The 25,337-nt window shown below is 32.9% G+C and overlaps 3 protein-coding genes and 1 long non-coding RNA gene across 6 annotated transcripts; all 4 read left to right on the top strand.

Moving 5' to 3' along the window:
* The first annotated feature begins 3,970 nt into the window (after positions 1-3,970).
* Positions 3,971-5,433, top strand: LOC123708722. The gene is made up of 3 exons (XR_006753645.1): positions 3,971-4,039; positions 4,208-4,333; positions 5,350-5,433. It is a non-coding gene; the product is annotated as an uncharacterized LOC123708722 (long non-coding RNA).
* Positions 5,434-5,436: 3 nt separating this feature from the next.
* Positions 5,437-8,500, top strand: LOC123708354 (fatty acyl-CoA reductase 1-like). The gene is made up of 6 exons (XM_045659031.1): positions 5,437-5,494; positions 6,315-6,416; positions 6,479-6,665; positions 7,037-7,143; positions 8,276-8,405; positions 8,491-8,500. The coding sequence occupies exons 1-6, from the start codon at positions 5,437-5,439 to the stop codon at positions 8,498-8,500; spliced, it is 594 nt and encodes a 197-aa protein (XP_045514987.1).
* Positions 8,501-10,948: 2,448 nt separating this feature from the next.
* Positions 10,949-17,808, top strand: LOC123708719 (putative fatty acyl-CoA reductase CG5065). Of its 2 annotated transcripts, XM_045659566.1 has the most exons (10): positions 10,949-11,096; positions 11,622-11,738; positions 11,814-11,936; positions 12,102-12,227; positions 13,043-13,187; positions 13,972-14,073; positions 14,136-14,322; positions 14,689-14,795; positions 15,704-15,833; positions 15,936-17,808. In XM_045659566.1, exons 1-10 carry the CDS (start codon positions 11,022-11,024, stop codon positions 16,165-16,167), a joined length of 1,344 nt encoding a protein of 447 aa, XP_045515522.1. In that variant the 5' UTR covers positions 10,949-11,021; the 3' UTR covers positions 16,168-17,808. The 2 variants fall into 2 exon arrangements, with proteins under 2 accessions (XP_045515522.1, XP_045515523.1); XM_045659567.1 differs by lacking the exons at positions 15,704-15,833; positions 15,936-17,808 and having other exon boundaries at positions 14,689-14,822.
* Positions 17,809-18,414: 606 nt separating this feature from the next.
* LOC123708721 (putative fatty acyl-CoA reductase CG5065) lies at positions 18,415-25,282 on the top strand. Of its 2 annotated transcripts, XM_045659568.1 has the most exons (10): positions 18,415-18,562; positions 19,060-19,176; positions 19,252-19,374; positions 19,540-19,665; positions 20,517-20,661; positions 21,446-21,547; positions 21,610-21,796; positions 22,163-22,269; positions 23,178-23,307; positions 23,410-25,282. In XM_045659568.1, exons 1-10 carry the CDS (start codon positions 18,488-18,490, stop codon positions 23,639-23,641), a joined length of 1,344 nt encoding a protein of 447 aa, XP_045515524.1. In that variant the 5' UTR covers positions 18,415-18,487; the 3' UTR covers positions 23,642-25,282. The 2 variants fall into 2 exon arrangements, with proteins under 2 accessions (XP_045515524.1, XP_045515525.1); XM_045659569.1 differs by lacking the exons at positions 23,178-23,307; positions 23,410-25,282 and having other exon boundaries at positions 22,163-22,296.
* Positions 25,283-25,337: the final 55 nt, after the last annotated feature.

Raw genomic sequence — 25,337 nt, 5'->3', positions numbered from 1 at the left:
CCTTGCTAAAGTTACTTGTAATGCGTAATGCTAGATCATAAGTTTGACACCAATACATATATTATTTGACGTTATGTTAATGTTCTTACAAATCATTAAATAAATTCAATGTCATACATTATAAAAATTTATATGACATTTGCATGCAATATATCTGATATGGCTGTATGTGCTGATTTTTATAATTATTCGATCTTTGGAAATAAACGATTTATTATTATTACTTATTTGATTCTGTAGTCGATTCGGGTTCGATCGAGGTACGCCACCTACCAGTACTTATTGCAAACCAACTCAATACCGAATTAGATTAGTAAAAACCTTAATTAGTACTTCGGGCACTCACTTCAGGCGATTTACTAACCCCAGACGGCCAAGCCGAGGTCTGAATCTCGCAGAAGACGCCCTTGCGCTAGTCGTGGGAAAAAGCACTGTCCAGGCTAATAGCCAGATTCCATTAAAATTTGCTTGAGTGGTAGAACCAAGCAGAAGCCTTTTCAAAATAAAGTCTAATATTAAACTAAAAAGTTTGTAGGAGGCTTTTGCAAAATACACGAACAATTTTAATTGTGCTTAATTTATGCATTTATACGAATGACAGCATTATTTTGATTATACGTGGGTAACACTGAAAATGTTTAGAACTGGCCAGTTAGAAACATTGCTAATGAAATTTTCTTTGAAGTTCAATTTTAACAACATTTTTTATGGTAACGTAATTGGTTACCTCTTGTTACACGTGAAAATGAACCTAACGCGATGATGATAATGATTTATTATGACTTTCGTTGTGCGCTTACTCAACAACATAGCTATAATAGGGTGCGATTAGCATTTCTTAATGAAGCCTCATCTCCTGCCACTATTTACAATTGGTTCAACGAGTTTAAAAGCGTGGACGTAGCAATCTCAATGATGATCCTCGCGAGGGACGTCCTTTAATAGCAACAACTGAAGATAACATCAGTGCTGTGCGACGCATGATAGACGAAGGTAAGAGAGTGACCTATCAGCAGATACGGGTAAGCCTAGGCATTGGTATGAGTCAATTTCAAAAAATGTTATACAAATATTTAGGCGTCAGGAAGCTTTGTACCAGCACTGGACTGGTGTCGCCAAATGTTATCGCTACGAACCCGAAACGAAAAGCCAAACTAAATTAGCTCAGTGGGTGTTTCTTTTCGAGGATAGGCCAACTAAGATAAAGAAAGGAAGAAGTCAAGGAAAAAAGACGATTGCCTCATTCTTTGGTCGAAAGCTCATTTCGCGACAGTTGAGCTAGAAGATGGAAGGATTAGGCTGAAAAAATTCGACAGCAGCGCCCTCGAAGCAGGATCCTCCTTCACCACGACAATGCTTCAGCGCACTCCGCAAAACGGACTGTTAAATATTTGACTATGGCAGGTGTCGAGATTAAGATCATCCGCCCTGCAACATTTTCAGTTTACCTAGGTATTCAAGTAAACGATATATTTAGAGCAGATTTATTATAACATAATAAACCGCGCTACAAAAAGGTCTTCAAATTGCATTTTAAAGTGCTTGACAGGATTCGTCGACTCTGGGGCTAGGCTTTCTTCCTCCACCGTACGAGCAAATGTTATTAATGCGCATAGAAAAATATATCTACTAAAGACTTGACGAAATGCATCATCATTTTATAAATTAAAAGACCCATTCCTTAAAAACGTGTGCGTCTCGGGACGCCCGACAGAAGTGATAATCTAAACTGATTAAACATTAAATTATACATAAAATATTTAAACTATTATTATCGAGTGATATGTTGCTGATGTCGAAAAATGTAGGGACAAGGAAATTAATATACTTGTATCCGTGGCAATATATTTATGAAAAAATATTATGAATGAATGAAAAAATAGAGATATGTTTATTAGAATAGAACATGCGCATAATGTTAACACTCGAAACAAACGCTGGCTTCAAATTCCCCGTAATAGACTAATTTAATAAACTAATCTAAAGTTAGTAATTCTTTTTTGGAAAAAAGGATACTTTTCTTTAATAAAATCCCCGAGGCTCTTTTATCTCTGCCTTTTAATAAACTTAAGAAATACATTAAAGAAAAGGTGTGTAAAAAGAGGCTTACTATAATAAAATTAACGATTATCTAGTTGATAAAAGCACATCGGACTTGTGCTAGACGGGCTACTTCTAATTTATTTGCGATATTTGTTTTAAAATAAGTGTTGTCGCGAATGGCAGTGGCATGATATTTCAGCACCACTTGCTGTCTTGTGATTCTTCGGGGCGGTGGCGTTGTGTGACTGGTCGTTTAATTCCCTCAAATATGGTTGAGTAAAACGATGGCTGGCCACACGTCATGCCTGTGAACAGGTGCCGCTTCTGGAAGCTGAGCTGCTGTTCCAGTTCAGTTTTCTAATTTAATACGAATAAAGAGCGGACCATATCTCCCTCCTTTCTGGTTTCTTCTATGTTTGCCATAGTCATTATGTGTGATGATTTGATATTTTTAAAGAGTACCGAGAGTTTTTTTTACGCCGGTTTTTTCTCTCGGCCTTTATTTCTGTCTTATTTACAGATGAGTAGGGATGTCTACCTATTCAAATTTAATGTCATGGAATAAGTGATATCTTATAATCCATTATAAACATTTTTTTTAGCACTTCACATTGAACCTACTAGAATGGTTATTCATTACATAACTTACAAGGTTAACAATTAAATTTAACTTCCTTAACGAGTTTAATTTAGTACGTTTTTAATTATGGAAACATTATTTTAATAACTACATAAACATATTAACTTCACGCATCACTTCTGCACTAAAAATATCTTATACAAAAAAAATATTATAAAGGCTCAAATTTTTTTGTAGAAGACGTGTTAGTCATTGGAATATTATAACAATGAAAATATTTAGATTCACTGGACAAAAAAAAATATTTGTATGCCTTGAAATTTCGTTAATCTACCTAATTTAACATTAAGAAGCGAAGTGTAAGGACGATAATTTTTTCGACTCGCTATTCAATTTAATTGTTTGATTTCATAGTGTTGAGATGTGTCAATCAGTAGCAGAGTGTTACGCCGGTAAAAGCATTTTTATCACTGGTTGTACAGGATTCTTGGGGAAGGTACGTATATCTATATATATATGTGTTAACATTATGTTGAGAGAGAATTGGGAATAAACATTTTGCCAATTTTTAAATAGCCAACTATTTTATTTTACATCAGACAAGAAAAAAAACTAAGAAAAAGTCTTTTTTTTATATTATGAACAAAATTTGATAACTTTATTCCCTGATGATTGTTTACTTATAATTATTTATTCCTGCAATAAAATATCACAGTTTTAAAACAACTCACGACCAACATATGGTTGTAAAGCGCGTTTTCAATTTTCAATTAACGCAGGGAAACTGTGGAGAATAGCTAGACTAGACAAGACTAGTCTTATCTAGAATAATTTTAATTTCCTTTAGATATTAATTGGGCGTTTTGTCTTTTTACATAGAATGGCTTGATGACCTAGTTAATAAGTATGCAGATCCAATATTGATTATGGCCTTACTAAATAAGGTTCAGAGGTATTTCTTACTTTGGATTTTCACATATATTTACTCCTCAGGTGGCTTCAATTGTGCTAAATAGTGTCTTCTGTGTACCATAATTTAGCGTTCCTTTACGCTCTTTTGCAGTAAAGTATTATTTATGATATTATATATTTTATTTAAAGGTACTCTTAGAGAAGATACTCTACAGTTGTTCCGATGTTAAAAAAGTCTACATACTTCTTAGAGGGAAGCGGGGATTGACGATTCAAGAGCGTCTTAAGACTTTGCTGGAGCTGCCAGTAAGATATATTGTATGTGTTTCAATGTGAAAAACCAGTGGTGTTGAACTAACTCACTAACCAAATCATTTTTAGGTATTTTCAAGAGTTTATAGAGAGAAAGCAAAATTTTGTGACAAAATAGAACCGGTAGTCGGTGACGTAAGTCAGGACGGTCTTGGAATCTCCCCAGAAGACAGAGTAACTCTTATTAATGAGGTATGTATATGTTGTAGTCGACGTAATTTATAACTGTTTACTCCCGCATCGGTCTAGTGGCTAGTAGTTTTTTTTTATTGAAAAGTTGGCAGTGTAAACTCCTGTGCCGCGATGTGTGCAGTATTATTTACATTTATTATTTAAGGCTCATTTAAAATACATTCTTAGGTATCATACGTATTTCATTCGGCTGCATCGATCAAGTTTACCGAGCCGCTACACGATTTGCTCAACGTCAACGTCAAGGGTACTGAGAGGGTATTATCTTTATGTAAATGTATGAAGAAGCTTGAGGTAAGTTAATAGTAGTGAAGCTCTAGATTTGGTTATTATTATAAAATTTCAAACATGTGCGAATTTTTTTTGGTAAAGTGTTAAACATTTCTACATTGTACAAATTGTTAGGGGTATATGAAATAACCACAATTTTTAAATTAATTAATTAAATGTTTTAACGATTACAAATTTATACATAAAAGTCCATCAATAAGTAACAAAGCGCATGGCCCACGCATTACACTCAGGTTAGCTGCGTGCACGCCTACATACGACTACGCGTTAAAGTAATTTGAGTTTTTTTGCATGCGAGTGTCGATAAAAAGATCGATGAAGTATAAGATAAAAAAATATGTGGAATTAATAAATGAAATATTTATGGTATATCATCAAATTGTATTTCAGTAAAATGTCCATATCTTTAAAGCAATACCAGTAGAGATATTACTTTATATATATATCTGTATGTACTAAAACACAAGAGATCCATGAACTCAGGCACAATGCCTCACTTAATCTTGAAAGAAAACAATTTTTTAACCGGATTAAAGCTATTTGTATTATTATAAACTAATATTCTTTTTACATAATTTTAAATATAAATTTTTCCGACGTTTGGCGTGCGTGGTCACGGTGACTCACTTCATCTTGTTGCGTGACACATTGAGAGAATCAGTCTTGTACTTTAGATTAACAGGATCATAATATATATGTTCAGTCATGGCTTAGTGGCTTCAACGTATGAGGTCGAAGGTTCAATCCCCAGCCGTGCACAAATGGATTTTCTATCTATGTGCGCATTTAACATTCGCTCGAACGGTGAAGGAAAACATCGTGAGGAAACCGACTTGCTTTAGACCCTAAAATTCGACGGCGTGTATTGGATACAGTAGGCTGATCACCTAGTTGCTTAATATATCGACAAATGATCATGATCATCAACAGATTTTCATAAATCTGAGGCCTAGACCTAAAAATATTGTAGCGCCACTGTATAATTATTTTCACTCAAGCATTGACATTGTTCCACTTAGGTCCTCGTTCACGTTTCAACAGCGTATTCCAATACACATAAAATATTTATCGAAGAAAAAGTTTACCCATCACCAATCCCTCTGAGCATGATTGATCATTTGATAAAAGAACAGCCAGATGAAGAGAGAACTAAAATAATAATAAGTAAGTCAAGGCTTAATAGTTTTCTAATCTAGTAGAAATATTTTCAACTGATATTCAGAAAGCAGGTTGCTTCAGACCCACCCTTCAGCTAAAGTTTACTCTACGTCCTTACTTAGATTTAGTGCATTTGTCCATTTAATTTTTTTATTATTTAAGTATTAAATGGCTAAATATTGGCGATTGCTTCTTTGGTGATATTTCTTTAGGTCACCCACTTGATATCAATAATTGGTACTAAAACTATATGCTCGCAATAATAAAGTCGTGTTAGTTACCGTATAACTCATATCCAAGAACGGCTGAAAATTGGTGGGGACGAATGAGCTTAGAACCAGGAGACGGACGAAAACTAAAAATGTATCAGTCAAAACCCCAGTTCTAGCCAAATACAATGTTATCTATGGTTAAGTATTATTAGTAATTTGATCGTCTTGGTCGTGACCAATCGAATCTTCTTCCGACAAAGCCGTAATGAAATAAATGGGAATGAAATTGAGAATACTTCAGCTTATTTACAATTAGATAGTTTGTATGTATTTTTAAGTTTGAAATTTTCTATTTTAGGTGTGTTGTACACAACAACAACTTCTGTCTAGTTAGTTTATATAAAAATAAGTGTTAGGTATATTTGAACGTACAATTTAAGCAACAAGAAGATAATTTTCAATTTATAAATGTAACTGATATTAACTGTGTGATGAGAATATCGTACTAATTCGTCTTACTTTTAAAATTCTATATGGAAGTTTTGTTTTAAAATTTGAATTTAAAAATCAAACAAATGTTTCGTTTACAAAAGTGCATGTCTTAAATTTTTCAGAGGATGAGCCAAACGCATACACATTCTCTAAGAAACTTGGAGAGGCTTTGTTGGCGGAAAAACATGGTCATGTTCCCGTTATTATCATCAGGCCTTCAATAGGTATGTAGATTATTCTTTAATAAGATTATGTAAAGAGGATAATGTTATTTTTTCTTTTCTAGTGACTGCAAGTCTATCAGAACCGCTTCCAGGGTGGATAGATAACTGGAATGGGGCAACTGGTTTAATTGGATCCATCAGCAAAGGCATCCTAAGAGTTATCCCTGGGAACGAAGGCAACGTTTTGGATCTTATACCAGTCGACTATGTCGTTAATCTCATAATTGTAGCGGCTACAAAGAAAATACTGTAAGTTGTAAACTTTACATACAATTTATAAACGTAAACAAAGAAATATTATTATTAATCATCCGTAATATTGGTGTATTTTTCATATATTATATAGTCCATTAGTTCAAAGTAGCGATTGGAAATCACGATTTCACCATCTGTTCACCTATAAAGGAGTGGCTTGATCGCGCCATTTACTTACATTTTCTAGCTAGCGCAACTTATTTCTAAAATCATTCAATCCTATTATACGCCTTAGCTAGATTAAATATCATGCAATATTACTATTCAAACACACCTTTTCTCCTGTTACCATAATATATAAAACAGAGAAACAATTACATGTAATCATAGTCCCTGCCTTTGGAGTCATCGTTTTTATGTTTCAGGTCACAAAGTGTAAATGTTTACGCTTGTGCTACAAGTACAGAGAAACCTTTGACGTTGAGGAACTTAATAAAACTGATCACAATAAGTAGTAAAATAAATAAATTTAGTGAGTATTAAAAACCTACCTCATACTTACTGAATTGAATCTGATACTTATGTTTCACCGGCTAAATACTTAACTAATAAGCCAGTTGAGTGGATAATGGTACGGAGCAGTTAAACTATATCGTTTATTTTGAATATATTTAACAGTCTAATTAAGTTTATTAGGATAATCACTAAAAGTATAAAGGTTTCTTTGTAACTCGAGATTCTATAAGCAGCATTAGCAGATTTATGTATTCATAGATTACTACGCAATTAGAAATGAAATAAATTTATTCGAAAGCCGTGTTTTGAGATAGTTTTTGTTTTGATAAACTGAAAATTCGTACAATTTTTGATTATGAGTGCCTACGTGGAAATCGCGCTCAACAACACGAAACATTAACGACGAGTACGCCCTAACATTTGCATATACACGGTCCATTATTGGTTCAATCGTTTTAAATCTGGAAATTTTAAGTTGAATAATGGCTTCTCGGTCGGCCGGTAACCATTGTCGACAAAGGCGATAGTGGAAGCAGATCCAACTCAATCTACTTCTCATCTTGCTACGGGCCTTGGAGTCACAATAAAGCACTTGCGTAAAATTGGAAAGATAAAAAAGCTAGATAAGTGTGTGCTACACGAACAGCGAGAGTAACGTGTCGAAGCGTGCTGCATTACTGAATCGGTAAGGAAACGAGGTAACTGTAAATTGAATGAGAAATGGATCCTGGACGACAACCGTCGCGTTCGTCTCGGTGGATCCTCACAGCACCCAGTGCGCTAAATGAAGATTACGCAAAGATGATCGGTCACCATCATAATAGTCACGACTAGTGCCGGATAACTACTGTGCTTCTTACCGAATGGCACTACAGTGACGGCAGATGTCTATCGGCAAGAATTAATAACAATGATGGAGACAAGAACAACTGGTCAATTGTTCTTCCCCATTGACATTCAAACAGACCATCGCAAAGCTACAGGAGTTACAGTTGGAAGACAGCGTACTCACCGGACCTTGCCCAACATATTTTTAAGTTTCGTCCGACAGACTTCTCAGTAGTAATATAATTTTGATGGGAGTTTGTTTATAATCGTATACATAATTTGGCTCAGTGCTTTGCAGAAATAATTTCCTGCCTTTTCAGATGAGCTACCATTTCCTGGAGCTTACTTTACAAACTCCAAATTGTTACTGGTTTTCTTATCGGCTATCCTACAAACTTCTCCTTTATCACTGGCTGATGCTTTGTTACGGATGACAGGAAAAGACCCTAAGTATGTTTTTTCTATCTATTTATTATAGACACACATTAATTATTGTTAGTTAATAGCATAGATGTAAATACTTTAATTTTCGCAGATACCGATAAATGCTGCGCAGAATAGAACAAGTCCGCGATATATTAGAAATCTTCACGTCCAACTCTTGGAAGTTCAGCACGATGAATAAATACTGCCTCTACTCATCTCTGTCACCGAGTGATCAAAAAACTTTCCCATTTAGTCCATCATTAATAAATTGGTCAGAGTATATTCCTATATACGTCGACGGAATGATAAAATATTTATTTAAGAAAAACCCGGTTTCTTAAAATCAAAAATCTCTGCGCAGATTAAAGTATATTTCTATAAATGTCATTATATGTATAAGCATAACATTTTGTTAACTATATTTCAAGTAACGTGTATTTATACAATTATTTAATATTAATTTAATTTAAACTGCAATTTACAGTAATAGAGCGTGAATTATGAAGCCCGTTTATCAAATCAATTTAGGATCTGTCTTTCGAGGGGCATCAACATTCTCTAACATCAAAGCTATTTCAATCAGAAACATGTTCGAGTTTATTTTGTTAGTTTGGGCTACACTCCGCATATTGTCTCATGCGTGAGCGTATTCAGAATTTGACACGGTTTTTAGACTTTGTTACGCACGATAGAATTGGGCATACTCTTCTTTTCTGTGCTTCCTGCACAGATACTTCTACGAAGAGTGTTCGAAGGCGTTATTCGCAGCTGCATTTGAGTTTCATAATCGGACATAGACGCAGAATAGAAAATTCCACCCGTACTACCTTGACATCCGTCGTTCCACAACTGAACTTTTTAAGACATTTTTTGCTGCGGACCATTTGGCTATCCATCGAAGTATTTCCAAGTCCACTAACTACGGACTAAGGGTCCTTGAAGGAAAGAGTGTACTTATTTTGAAAAGGCCGACAACGCACTTTCGCCAGTGTGAGTGTCTATGGGCAGCGGTATCATTTAATACCAAATGAGCCTCCTGCCCAGTCCTTTCTATTCTTCAATTTACCCAACGTGGCAATTGTATGTATATTTTTTTGTCGCTAAAACTTGAGTTATCGAAATTTCTTGGATGAGCGCGTGCGCGGAGCTGTCTCCCCAAGCAGAAGCCTTAACAAAATAAACTCTAATGTCGAAGTGAAGTGGCTGATGCCAACAAAATTTTTTTATACGCCAGCAACACTAATGTTATGATCTTTCTTTATCCCCCGGTTCTGTTCTTGTTAAAATTCAGTTCATGCTATCCTATTATTGTTGTAATTCTCCTTTCTTTTCCCTCTTTTTCTGTCAAGTATCTTTGTAATTTTGTAATCTTTTATCTAACTCACTCCGTCATATGTATTAATACATAAGTAGAATGTTAAAATGTTTGTTTCATACAAACTGCAGTTTTATATCATTTTCTAAATGAGAACCATAAGATGTTAACTTTAACTGTCCAAAACTCTATGTTGACTTGGTCGTTTCGATTCTGAAAAAATATTTAAAATATACATTGTTTGATATCTACAAACGGACTTACAGAAGTTATGTAGAATTTTGAGCGAGCTTTTGGACGCTATAGCGAAATAGTGCCTAATGTCTGTATAAAAATCTTAATTTTGCAGTGTACAGTTTATGGTATTGTATAGCATTTATGTACATTTCGTAAAAATGTTACATATTAATTACATTTGGTATACGTCACGAGGTTTTACGCTTCAAGAACAACACACAATAGTTGCAAATAGTATAAAAAAGGTAATTTTATATCTTGCATACTTAACAAAACAAGATATTTAAAATAATTGTGAGTATGTCGTGTACGGTAGAGTTTTTAACATTGGCAACAAATTGTCAACAAAATGTTGTCTTGTTTGTGTATTCTTTTGTATAAATCCTAGTCAGCTAATATTTAGCTTAACATCCTTACAAATTCTTTCCTCACACATTCATTATAATTCGGTAATTATACGTTTTTTTATCAAAATATATTTATTGTAAATAGGTGTATATGCTATAGTAAGTTTAGTTGATAATTATGCAATTTAGACATTTTCTTTTTTGTTGAAAAGGGAAAATTAACATTTGAAAAAGAAAATTTCAGGGAAGGCATTTGCAAAATACACGATAGTTTATGCATTTATATTAATAACAGCATTATTTTGATTATATTAAAGTAAACGATATATATAGTGCATTTTTCTTATAAAATAATAAACCACACTTAAATAGGTTATTTTATAATTCCAGAATAATTATTATACATTAATGATTATCAATTTATAATTAATCTTTACGAGTTTATTTTTAGCAGATTTTATAATTACGAAAATATAAATATTATTTTTATAACTAAAAATTCACAATGACATCACGCATAATAAATATATTATACAGGTTTACTTTTTTTTGTAAAAGACATCTTATGTCATGGGAATATTATAACAATGAAAATATATATCACTGGACAAAAAATAATATTGTATAAATTTTGTATGTTTCGTCTAATCTACTTACTTTTATATCAAGAAGCAAAGTGTAAAGACGAACATTTTACATAGACTCGCTATTGAATTTAATTGTTTAATTTCATAGTGTGAGATGTGTCAATCAATAGCAGAGTCTTATGCCGGTAAAAGCATTTTTATCACTGGTTGTACAGGATTCTTGGGGAAAGTACGTATATCTATATATCTAATTGGGAATAAACTCTTTGCCAACAATTTTATTTTACACATCCTAAAACAGATATTTTTATTTTTATTAAATTATTCTCTGCAATGAAATATCATAGTTTTAAAATAACTCTAGACTAAATTTATAAAGAACGTTTCCAATGTGTGAAGTTCCTTTGATTAACGCAGGGAAATAATAGCTAGAATAGACAAGACTAGTCTTATCTAAAATGGCACAAATAAGTATAAGATTTTTTTTAATTTCCTTTACATATTAATTGTGCGTTTTGTCTGTTTACATAGAATGGCTTGATGGCCTAATGTAGTAAGTATGCATATCAAATATTGATTATGGCCTTACTAAATAAGATTCACTGGTATTTCTTACCTTGGATCTTCACATATATTCACTCCTTAGATAGCTTTAATTGTGTTAAATAGTGTCTTCTGTGTACCATAATTAAGCGTTCCTTTACGCTCTTTTGCAGTAAAGTTTTATTTATGATATTATATATTTTATTTAAAGGTACTCTTAGAGAAGATACTCTACAGTTGTTCCGATCTTAAAAAAGTCTACATACTTCTTAGAGGGAAGCGGGGATTGACGATTCAAGAGCGTCTTAAGACTTTGCTGGAGCTGCCAGTAAGATATATTGTGTGTGTTTCAATGTGAAAAACTAGTGGTGTTGAACTAACTCACTAACCAAATCATTTTTAGGTATTTTCAAGAGTTTATAGAGAGAAAGCAAAATTTTGTGACAAAATAGAACCGATAGTCGGTGACGTAAGTCAGGACGGTCTGGGAATCTCCCCAGAAGACAGAGTAACTCTTATTAATGAGGTATGTATATGTTGTAGTCGACATAATTTATAACTGTTTACTCCCGCATCGGTCTAGTGGCTAGTAGTTTTTTTTTATTGAAAAGTTGGCAGTGTAAACTCCTGTGCCGCGATGTATCCCGTATTTACATTTATTATTTAAGGCTCATTTAAAATACATTCTTAGGTATCATACGTATTTCATTCGGCTGCATCGATCAAGTTTATCGAGCCGCTACACGATTTGCTCAACGTCAACGTCAAGGGTACTGAGAGGGTATTATCTTTATGTAAATGTATGAAGAAGCTTGAGGTAAGTCAATAGTAGTGAAGCTCTAGATTTGGTCATTATAATAAAATTTCAAACATCTGCGTAAATTTTTTGGTAAAGTGTTAAAAATTTCTACATTGTACAAATTGTTAGTGGTATATTAAATAACCACAATTTTTAAATTAATTAATTAAATGTTTTAACGATTACAAATTTATACATAAAAGTCCAACAATAAGTAACAAAGCGGACTGGAGCACTACACTCAGGTTAGCTGCGTGCACGCCTACATACGACTACGCGTTAAAGTAATTTGAGTTTTTGTGCATGCGAGTGTCGATAAAAAGATCGAAGAGGTATAAGATAAAAAAATATGTGGAATTAATAAATGAAATGTTTATGGTATATCATCAAATTGTATTTCAGTTAAATGTCCATATCTTTAAAGCAATACCAGTAGAGTACATATATATATATGTACTAAAACACAAGAGATCCATGAACTCAGGCACGCCGCCTCACTTCATGTTGTTCGGTGACACATTAAGAGAATCAGTCTTGTACTTTAGAGTAAGAGAATTATAATATATATGTTCAGTCATGGCCCGGTGGCCTATGTATGTGCGCATTTAATATTCGCTCGAACGGTGAAGAAAAACATCGTGAGAAAACCGACTTGCTTTAGACCCTAAAATTCGACGGCGTGTGTTGGGTACAGGAGGCTGATCGCCTAGTCGCTTAATATATCGACGAATGATCATGAAACAGATGTTCATAAATTTGAGGCCTAGACCTAAAAATATTGTAGCGCCACTGTATAATTATTTTCACTAAAGCATTCACATTGTTCCACTTAGGTCCTCGTTCACGTTTCAACAGCGTATTCCAATACACATAAAATATTTATCGAAGAAAAAGTTTACCCATCACCAATCCCTCTGAGCATGATTGATCAATTGATTAAAGAACAGCCAGATGAAGAGAGAACTAAAATAATAATAAGTAAGTCAAGGCTTAATAGTTTTCTAATCTCGTAGAAATATTTTCAACTGATATTCAGAAAGCAGGTTGCTTCAGGCCCACACCTCAGCTAAAGTTTACTGTACATCCCTACTTAGGTTTCATGCATTTGTTCCTTTATTTTTTTATTATTATTTAAGTATTAAATTGCTTCTCTGGTGATATTTCTTTAGGTCACCCACTTGATATCAGTAATTGGTACTAAAACTATATGCTCGCAATAATAAAGTCGTGTTAGTTACCCTATAACTCATAACCAAGAACGGCTGAAAATTGGTGGGGACGAATGAGCTTAGAACCAGGAGACGGACGAAAACTAAAAATGTATCAGTCAAAACTCCAAATGTAATGTTATCTATGGTTAAGTATTATTGGAAATTTCATCGTCTTGGTCGTGACCAATCGAATCTTCTTCCGACAATGCCGTAATGCAATAAATGGGAATGGAATTGAGAATACTTCAGCTTATTTATAATTAGATAGTTTGTATGTATTTTTAAGTTTGAAATTTTGTATTTTAGGTGTTGTACACAACAACAACTTCTGTCTAGCGAGTTTAATATAAAAATTAGTGTTAGGCGTATTTGAACGTACAATTTAAGCAACAAGAAGATAATTTTCAATTTATAAATATAACTATGTGATTGGAATATCGTACTAATTCGTTTTACTTTTAATATTCTATATGGACGTTTTGTTTTAAAATTTGAATTTAAAGATTAAGCAAATGTTTCGTTTATAAAAGTGCATATCTTAAATTTTTCAGAGGGTGAACCAAACGCATACACATTCTCTAAGAAACTGGGAGAGGCTTTGTTGGCGGAAAAACATGGTCATGTTCCCGTTATTATTATAAGACCTTCAATAGGTATGTAGATTATTCTTTAATAAGACTATGTAAAGAGGATTATGTTACTTTTTCTTTTCTAGTGATTGCAAGTCTATCAGAACCGCTTCCAGGGTGGATAGATAATTGGAATGGGGCAACTGGTTTAATTGGATCCATCAGCAAAGGCATCCTAAGAGTTCTCCCTGGGAACGAAGTCAACGTTTTGGATCTTATACCAGTTGACTATGTCGTTAATCTCATAATTGTAGCGGCTACAAAGAAAATATTGTAAGTAATAAATTTTACATACAATTTATAAACGTAAACAAAGAAATATTATTATTAATCATCCGTAATATTGGTGTTGCATTTTTCATATATTATATAGTCCATTAGTTCAAAGTAGCGATTGGAAATCACGATTTCACCATCTGTTCGCCTATAAAGTAGTGGCTTGATTGCGCCATTTACTTACTTTTTCTAGCTAGCGCAACTTATTTCCAAAAACATTCAATCCTATTATACGCCTTAGCTAGATTAGAAATCATGCTATATAACTATTCAAACACACCTTTTCTCCTGTTACCCTAATATATAAAACAGAGAAACAATTACACGTAATCAGCCTTTGGAGTCATCGTTTTTATGTTTCAGGTCACAAAGTGTAAATGTTTACGCTTGTGCTACAAGTACAGAGAAACCTTTGACGTTGAGGAACTTATTAAAACTGATCATAATAAGTAGTAAAAGAAATAAATTTAGTGAGTATTAAAAACCTACTAACTGAGTGACGTTAAGGCGACCTTACCTCATACTTACTGAATTCAATCTGATACTAATGTTTTACCGGCTAAATTCTTAACTAATAAGCCAGTTGAGTGGAAAATGGTACGAGCAGTTAAACTATATCGTTTATTTTGAATATTTTAACAGTCTAATTAAGTTTATTAGGATAATCACTAAAGGTATAAATGTTTTTTTTGTAACTCGAGATTCTATAAGCAGCATTAGCAGATTTATTTATTAATAGATTCTTACGCAATTAGAAATGAAATAAATTTATTCGAATTCAATTTAGATAGTTTTTGTTTTGATAAACTGAAAATTCGTACAATTTTTGATTATGAGTACCTACGTGGAAATCGCGCTCATACAACACGAAACATTAACGACGAGTACGCCCTAACATTTGCATATACACGGTCCATTATTGGTTCAATCGTTTTAAATCTGGAAATTTTAAGTTGAATAATGGCTTCTCGGTCGGCCGGTAACCATTGTCGACAAAGGCGATAGTGGAAGCAGATCCAACTCAATCTACTTCTGATCTTGCTACGGGCCTTGGAGTCAGTGTCAATACAATATTAAGGCACTTACGTAAAATTGGAAAGATAAACAAGCTAGATAAGTGTGTGCCACACGAACAGCGAGAGTAATGCGTCGAAGCATGTTACTCAATCGGTAAGGAAACGAGGCAACTCTAAATTGAATGAAATGTGGATCCTGGACGACAACCATAAGCGTTCGTCTCGGTGGATTCTCACAGCACCTAGTGCGATTTTCGTCCGACAGGCTTCTCAGTAAAAATATAATTTTGATGGGATTTTGTTTATAATCGTATACATAATTTGGCTCAGTGCTTTGCGGAAATAATTTCCTGTTTTTTCAGATGAATTACCATTTCCTGGAGCTTACTTTACGAACTCCAAATTGTTACTGGTTTTCTTATCGGCTATCCTACAAAATTTTCCTTTATCACTGGCTGACGCTTTGTTATGGATGACAGGAAAAGCCCCTAAGTATGTTTTTTTCTATCTATTAATTATAAACAAACATTAATTATTGTTAGTTAATGGCATAGATTATTTAGAATGAGTGTGTAAATAATTTGATTTTCGCAGATACCGAAAAATACTGCGTAGAATAGTACCAGTCCGCGATGTATTAGAAATCTTCACGTCCAACTCTTGGAAGTTCAGCACGATGAATAATTACTGCCTCTACTCATCTCTTTCACCGAGTGATCAAAAAACTTTCCCATTTAGTCCATCATTAATAAATTGGTCAGAGTATATTCCTATATACGTCGACGGAATGATAAAATATTTATTTAAGAAAAACCCGGTTTCTTAAAATCAAAAATCTCTGCGTAGATTAAAGTATATTTCTATAAATGTCATTTTATGTATAAGCATAACATTTTGTTAACTATATTTCAAGTAACGTGTATTTAAGCAATTATTTAATATTAATTTAATTTAAACTGTCCAAACCAATTGGACTAAGGGTCCTTGAAGGAAAGAGTTTACTTATTTTTTAAAGGCCGACAACGCACTTTCGCCAGTGTGAGTGTCTATGGGCGGCGGTATCATTTAATACCAAATGAGCCTCCTGCCCAGTCCCTCTATTAAAGAAGCAAAATGTACTGGTCCTTTCTATTCTTCAATTTACCCAACGTGGTTGTTAAAGCTTAGAATTAGTAGTGTCGTATTGGTGGTAAGAATACTTGTTAAGATAGATGCAATAAATAAATAAATCTTAAACAAGTAAAATATGTAAAAAATTTCATTATTTGTAATTGCTGTAATTATACCAAAAAAAAATTGTATGTATATTTTTTTGTCGCTAAAAATTGAGTTATCCAAATTTCTTGGATGAGCGCGTGCGCGGAGCGGTCTCCCCAAGCAGCCTTAACAAAATCAACTCTACATGTCGAAGTGAAGTGGCTGATGCCAACAAACATTTTTATACGTCAACAATACTGATGTTATGATCTTTCTTTATCCTCCGGTTCTGTTCTTGTTACAATTCAGTTCATGCTAACCTATTATTGTTGTAATTCTCCTTTCTTTTCCCTCTTTTTCTGTCAAGTATCTTTGTAATTTTGTAATCTTTCTAACTCACTCCTTCATATGTTTTAATATAAGAGTAGAATGTTAAAATGTTTGTTTCATACAAACTGCAGTTTTATAACATTTGGTAAATGAGAACCATAAGATGTTAACTTTAATTGTTCAAAACTCTATGTTGACTTGGCCGTTTCGATTCTGAAAAAATATTTAAAATATATATTGTTTGATATCTACAAACGGACTTAAAAACGTAATGTAGAATTTTGAGCGAGCTTTTGGACGCTATCGCGAAATAGTGCCTAATGTCTGTATAAAATCTTAATTTTGCAGTGTACAGTTTATGGTATTGTATAGCATTTATGTACATTTCGTAAAAATGTTACATATTAATTACATTTGGTATACGTCACGAAGTTTTACGCTTCAAGAACAACACACAATAGTTGCAAATAGTATAAAAAAGTTAATTTTATATCTTGCATACTTAAAAAAACAAGATATTTAAAATATATTGTGAGTATGTCATGTATGGTAGAGTTTTTAACATTGGCTCGACACCATTTGTCAACATAATGTTGTCTTGTTTGTGCACTCTTTTGTATAAATCCTAGTTAGCTAATATTTGGATTCTGCGTTAGACGCGCTTTTGATTAGAAGGTTCACACTTTTCGCTACATGGTCGGCTGTTTACAACAGTTTAACAAAAGTTAAGTTTATGGCGCTGGTTCTGAAATGATTTTTATCGGATCTAACACACGAGTATTAATTTTCCAACAAACACTTGCATCTGGAAGGTGTATTTTATTTACTTGTCATTTGATCTCTGGTATCGAGACGATTATTGTCGAAATATATTGAGTAAGAGCGCTGTAAAATTAACAAATACGGTAATTGATCACTGCTTCAATCTCAAATTCTCTTTCCACACACATTCATTATAATTCAGTAAATATACGTTTTTTTATCCAAATATATTGATTGTATGTAGATGTGTAACATGTAATGTATATGTTATAGTTAGTTTAGTTTATAATTCTGCAACTTAGACATTTTCTTTTTTGTTGAAAAGGGAAAGTCAAAATTTGAAAAAGAAACAAAATTTTGGAATAGGCATTTGCAAAATATACGATAGTTGATGCATTTATATTAATAACAGCATTATTTTGATTATATTCAAGTAAACGATATATTTAGTGCATTTTTCTTATAAAATAATAAACCACACTTTTAATAGGTTATTTTATAATTCCAGAATAATTATTATACATTAATGATTATCAATTTATAATTAACCTTTACGAGTTTATTTTTAGTAGGTTTTTGTTACGGAAATGTAAATATTATTTTTATAACTAAAAATTCACAATGACATCACGCATAATAAATATATTATACAGGTTTACTTTTTTTTGTAAAAGACATCTTATGTCATGGGAATATTATAACAATGAAAATATATATCACTGGACAAAAAATAATATTGTATAAATTTTGTATGTTTCGTCTAATCTACTTACTTTTATATCAAGAAGCAAAGTGTAAAGACGAACATTTTACATAGACTCGCTATTGAATTTAATTGTTTAATTTCATAGTGTGAGATGTGTCAATCAATAGCAGAGTCTTATGCCGGTAAAAGCATTTTTATCACTGGTTGTACAGGATTCTTGGGGAAAGTACGTATATCTATATATCTAATTGGGAATAAACTCTTTGCCAACAATTTTTATTTTTATTAAATTATTCTCTGCAATGAAATATCATAGTTTTAAAATAACTCTAGACTAAATTTATAAAGAACGTTTCCAATGTGTGAAGTTCCTTTGATTAACGCAGGGAAATAATAGCTAGAATAGACAAGACTAGTCTTATCTAAAATGGCACAAATAAGTATAAGATTTTTTTTAATTTCCTTTACATATTAATTGTGCGTTTTGTCTGTTTACATAGAATGGCTTGATGGCCTAATGTAGTAAGTATGCATATCAAATATTGATTATGGCCTTACTAAATAAGATTCACTGGTATTTCTTACCTTGGATCTTCACATATATTCACTCCTTAGATAGCTTTAATTGTGTTAAATAGTGTCTTCTGTGTACCATAATTAAGCGTTCCTTTACGCTCTTTTGCAGTAAAGTTTTATTTATGATATTATATATTTTATTTAAAGGTACTCTTAGAGAAGATACTCTACAGTTGTTCCGATCTTAAAAAAGTCTACATACTTCTTAGAGGGAAGCGGGGATTGACGATTCAAGAGCGTCTTAAGACTTTGCTGGAGCTGCCAGTAAGATATATTGTGTGTGTTTCAATGTGAAAAACTAGTGGTGTTGAACTAACTCACTAACCAAATCATTTTTAGGTATTTTCAAGAGTTTATAGAGAGAAAGCAAAATTTTGTGACAAAATAGAACCGATAGTCGGTGACGTAAGTCAGGACGGTCTGGGAATCTCCCCAGAAGACAGAGTAACTCTTATTAATGAGGTATGTATATGTTGTAGTCGACATAATTTATAACTGTTTACTCCCGCATCGGTCTAGTGGCTAGTAGTTTTTTTTTATTGAAAAGTTGGCAGTGTAAACTCCTGTGCCGCGATGTATCCCGTATTTACATTTATTATTTAAGGCTCATTTAAAATACATTCTTAGGTATCATACGTATTTCATTCGGCTGCATCGATCAAGTTTATCGAGCCGCTACACGATTTGCTCAACGTCAACGTCAAGGGTACTGAGAGGGTATTATCTTTATGTAAATGTATGAAGAAGCTTGAGGTAAGTCAATAGTAGTGAAGCTCTAGATTTGGTCATTATAATAAAATTTCAAACATCTGCGTAAATTTTTTGGTAAAGTGTTAAAAATTTCTACATTGTACAAATTGTTAGTGGTATATTAAATAACCACAATTTTTAAATTAATTAATTAAATGTTTTAACGATTACAAATTTATACATAAAAGTCCAACAATAAGTAACAAAGCGGACTGGAGCACTACACTCAGGTTAGCTGCGTGCACGCCTACATACGACTACGCGTTAAAGTAATTTGAGTTTTTGTGCATGCGAGTGTCGATAAAAAGATCGAAGAGGTATAAGATAAAAAAATATGTGGAATTAATAAATGAAATGTTTATGGTATATCATCAAATTGTATTTCAGTTAAATGTCCATATCTTTAAAGCAATACCAGTAGAGTACATATATATATATATATATATATATATATATATATATATATATATATATGTACTAAAACACAAGAGATCCATGAACTCAGGCACGCCGCCTCACTTCATGTTGTTCGGTGACACATTAAGAGAATCAGTCTTGTACTTTAGAGTAAGAGAATTATAATATATATGTTCAGTCATGGCCCGGTGGCCTATGTATGTGCGCATTTAATATTCGCTCGAACGGTGAAGAAAAACATCGTGAGAAAACCGACTTGCTTTAGACCCTAAAATTCGACGGCGTGTGTTGGGTACAGGAGGCTGATCGCCTAGTCGCTTAATATATCGACGAATGATCATGAAACAGATGTTCATAAATTTGAGGCCTAGACCTAAAAATATTGTAGCGCCACTGTATAATTATTTTCACTAAAGCATTCACATTGTTCCACTTAGGTCCTCGTTCACGTTTCAACAGCGTATTCCAATACACATAAAATATTTATCGAAGAAAAAGTTTACCCATCACCAATCCCTCTGAGCATGATTGATCAATTGATTAAAGAACAGCCAGATGAAGAGAGAACTAAAATAATAATAAGTAAGTCAAGGCTTAATAGTTTTCTAATCTCGTAGAAATATTTTCAACTGATATTCAGAAAGCAGGTTGCTTCAGGCCCACACCTCAGCTAAAGTTTACTGTACATCCCTACTTAGGTTTCATGCATTTGTTCCTTTATTTTTTTATTATTATTTAAGTATTAAATTGCTTCTCTGGTGATATTTCTTTAGGTCACCCACTTGATATCAGTAATTGGTACTAAAACTATATGCTCGCAATAATAAAGTCGTGTTAGTTACCCTATAACTCATAACCAAGAACGGCTGAAAATTGGTGGGGACGAATGAGCTTAGAACCAGGAGACGGACGAAAACTAAAAATGTATCAGTCAAAACTCCAAATGTAATGTTATCTATGGTTAAGTATTATTGGAAATTTCATCGTCTTGGTCGTGACCAATCGAATCTTCTTCCGACAATGCCGTAATGCAATAAATGGGAATGGAATTGAGAATACTTCAGATTATTTATAATTAGATAGTTTGTATGTATTTTTAAGTTTGAAATTTTGTATTTTAGGTGTTGTACACAACAACAACTTCTGTCTAGCGAGTTTAATATAAAAATTAGTGTTAGGCATATTTGAACGTACAATTTAAGCAACAAGAAGATAATTTTCAATTTATAAATATAACTATGTGATTGGAATATCGTACTAATTCGTTTTACTTTTAATATTCTATATGGACGTTTTGTTTTAAAATTTGAATTTAAAGATTAAGCAAATGTTTCGTTTATAAAAGTGCATATCTTAAATTTTTCAGAGGGTGAACCAAACGCATACACATTCTCTAAGAAACTGGGAGAGGCTTTGTTGGCGGAAAAACATGGTCATGTTCCCGTTATTATTATAAGACCTTCAATAGGTATGTAGATTATTCTTTAATAAGACTATGTAAAGAGGATTATGTTACTTTTTCTTTTCTAGTGATTGCAAGTCTATCAGAACCGCTTCCAGGGTGGATAGATAATTGGAATGGGGCAACTGGTTTAATTGGATCCATCAGCAAAGGCATCCTAAGAGTTCTCCCTGGGAACGAAGTCAACGTTTTGGATCTTATACCAGTTGACTATGTCGTTAATCTCATAATTGTAGCGGCTACAAAGAAAATATTGTAAGTAATAAATTTTACATACAATTTATAAACGTAAACAAAGAAATATTATTATTAATCATCCGTAATATTGGTGTTGCATTTTTCATATATTATATAGTCCATTAGTTCAAAGTAGCGATTGGAAATCACGATTTCACCATCTGTTCGCCTATAAAGTAGTGGCTTGATCGCGCCATTTACTTACTTTTTCTAGCTAGCGCAACTTATTTCCAAAAACATTCAATCCTATTATACGCCTTAGCTAGATTAGAAATCATGCTATATAACTATTCAAACACACCTTTTCTCCTGTTACCCTAATATATAAAACAGAGAAACAATTACACGTAATCAGCCTTTGGAGTCATCGTTTTTATGTTTCAGGTCACAAAGTGTAAATGTTTACGCTTGTGCTACAAGTACAGAGAAACCTTTGACGTTGAGGAACTTATTAAAACTGATCATAATAAGTAGTAAAAGAAATAAATTTAGTGAGTATTAAAAACCTACTAACTGAGTGACGTTAAGGCGACCTTACCTCATACTTACTGAATTCAATCTGATACTAATGTTTTACCGGCTAAATTCTTAACTAATAAGCCAGTTGAGTGGAAAATGGTACGAGCAGTTAAACTATATCGTTTATTTTGAATATTTTAACAGTCTAATTAAGTTTATTAGGATAATCACTAAAGGTATAAATGTTTTTTTTGTAACTCGAGATTCTATAAGCAGCATTAGCAGATTTATTTATTAATAGATTCTTACGCAATTAGAAATGAAATAAATTTATTCGAATTCAATTTAGATAGTTTTTGTTTTGATAAACTGAAAATTCGTACAATTTTTGATTATGAGTACCTACGTGGAAATCGCGCTCATACAACACGAAACATTAACGACGAGTACGCCCTAACATTTGCATATACACGGTCCATTATTGGTTCAATCGTTTTAAATCTGGAAATTTTAAGTTGAATAATGGCTTCTCGGTCGGCCGGTAACCATTGTCGACAAAGGCGATAGTGGAAGCAGATCCAACTCAATCTACTTCTGATCTTGCTACGGGCCTTGGAGTCAGTGTCAATACAATATTAAGGCACTTACGTAAAATTGGAAAGATAAACAAGCTAGATAAGTGTGTGCCACACGAACAGCGAGAGTAATGCGTCGAAGCATGTTACTCAATCGGTAAGGAAACGAGGCAACTCTAAATTGAATGAAATGTGGATCCTGGACGACAACCATAAGCGTTCGTCTCGGTGGATTCTCACAGCACCTAGTGCGATTTTCGTCCGACAGGCTTCTCAGTAAAAATATAATTTTGATGGGATTTTGTTTATAATCGTATACATAATTTGGCTCAGTGCTTTGCGGAAATAATTTCCTGTTTTTTCAGATGAATTACCATTTCCTGGAGCTTACTTTACGAACTCCAAATTGTTACTGGTTTTCTTATCGGCTATCCTACAAAATTTTCCTTTATCACTGGCTGACGCTTTGTTATGGATGACAGGAAAAGCCCCTAAGTATGTTTTTTTCTATCTATTAATTATAAACAAACATTAATTATTGTTAGTTAATGGCATAGATTATTTAGAATGAGTGTGTAAATAATTTGATTTTCGCAGATACCGAAAAATACTGCGTAGAATAGTACCAGTCCGCGATGTATTAGAAATCTTCACGTCCAACTCTTGGAAGTTCAGCACGATGAATAATTACTGCCTCTACTCATCTCTTTCACCGAGTGATCAAAAAACTTTCCCATTTAGTCCATCATTAATAAATTGGTCAGAGTATATTCCTATATACGTCGACGGAATGATAAAATATTTATTTAAGAAAAACCCGGTTTCTTAAAATCAAAAATCTCTGCGTAGATTAAAGTATATTTCTATAAATGTCATTTTATGTATAAGCATAACATTTTGTTAACTATATTTCAAGTAACGTGTATTTAAGCAATTATTTAATATTAATTTAATTTAAACTGTCCAAACCAATTGGACTAAGGGTCCTTGAAGGAAAGAGTTTACTTATTTTTTAAAGGCCGACAACGCACTTTCGCCAGTGTGAGTGTCTATGGGCGGCGGTATCATTTAATACCAAATGAGCCTCCTGCCCAGTCCCTCTATTAAAGAAGCAAAATGTACTGGTCCTTTCTATTCTTCAATTTACCCAACGTGGTTGTTAAAGCTTAGAATTAGTAGTGTCGTATTGGTGGTAAGAATACTTGTTAAGATAGATGCAATAAATAAATAAATCTTAAACAAGTAAAATATGTAAAAAATTTCATTATTTGTAATTGCTGTAATTATACCAAAAAAAAATTGTATGTATATTTTTTTGTCGCTAAAAATTGAGTTATCCAAATTTCTTGGATGAGCGCGTGCGCGGAGCGGTCTCCCCAAGCAGCCTTAACAAAATCAACTCTACATGTCGAAGTGAAGTGGCTGATGCCAACAAACATTTTTATACGTCAACAATACTGATGTTATGATCTTTCTTTATCCTCCGGTTCTGTTCTTGTTACAATTCAGTTCATGCTAACCTATTATTGTTGTAATTCTCCTTTCTTTTCCCTCTTTTTCTGTCAAGTATCTTTGTAATTTTGTAATCTTTCTAACTCACTCCTTCATATGTTTTAATATAAGAGTAGAATGTTAAAATGTTTGTTTCATACAAACTGCAGTTTTATAACATTTGGTAAATGAGAACCATAAGATGTTAACTTTAATTGTTCAAAACTCTATGTTGACTTGGCCGTTTCGATTCTGAAAAAATATTTAAAATATATATTGTTTGATATCTACAAACGGACTTAAAAACGTAATGTAGAATTTTGAGCGAGCTTTTGGACGCTATCGCGAAATAGTGCCTAATGTCTGTATAAAATCTTAATTTTGCAGTGTACAGTTTATGGTATTGTATAGCATTTATGTACATTTCGTAAAAATGTTACATATTAATTACATTTGGTATACGTCACGAAGTTTTACGCTTCAAGAACAACACACAATAGTTGCAAATAGTATAAAAAAGTTAATTTTATATCTTGCATACTTAAAAAAACAAGATATTTAAAATATATTGTGAGTATGTCATGTATGGTAGAGTTTTTAACATTGGCTCGACACCATTTGTCAACATAATGTTGTCTTGTTTGTGCACTCTTTTGTATAAATCCTAGTTAGCTAATATTTGGATTCTGCGTTAGACGCGCTTTTGATTAGAAGGTTCACACTTTTCGCTACATGGTCGGCTGTTTACAACAGTTTAACAAAAGTTAAGTTTATGGCGCTGGTTCTGAAATGATTTTTATCGGATCTAACACACGAGTATTAATTTTCCAACAAACACTTGCATCTGGAAGGTGTATTTTATTTACTTGTCATTTGATCTCTGGTATCGAGACGATTATTGTCGAAATATATTGAGTAAGAGCGCTGTAAAATTAACAAATACGGTAATTGATCACTGCTTCAATCTCAAATTCTCTTTCCACACACATTCATTATAATTCAGTAAATATACGTTTTTTTATCCAAATATATTG

This window comes from Pieris brassicae, chromosome 4 (genome assembly GCF_905147105.1).
Source record: "Pieris brassicae chromosome 4, ilPieBrab1.1, whole genome shotgun sequence".
Classification (NCBI taxonomy): Eukaryota; Metazoa; Arthropoda; class Insecta; order Lepidoptera; family Pieridae; genus Pieris; species Pieris brassicae.
Note: the sequence above shows the minus strand (reverse complement) of the source record. Positions and strands in the feature narration are given on the sequence as shown.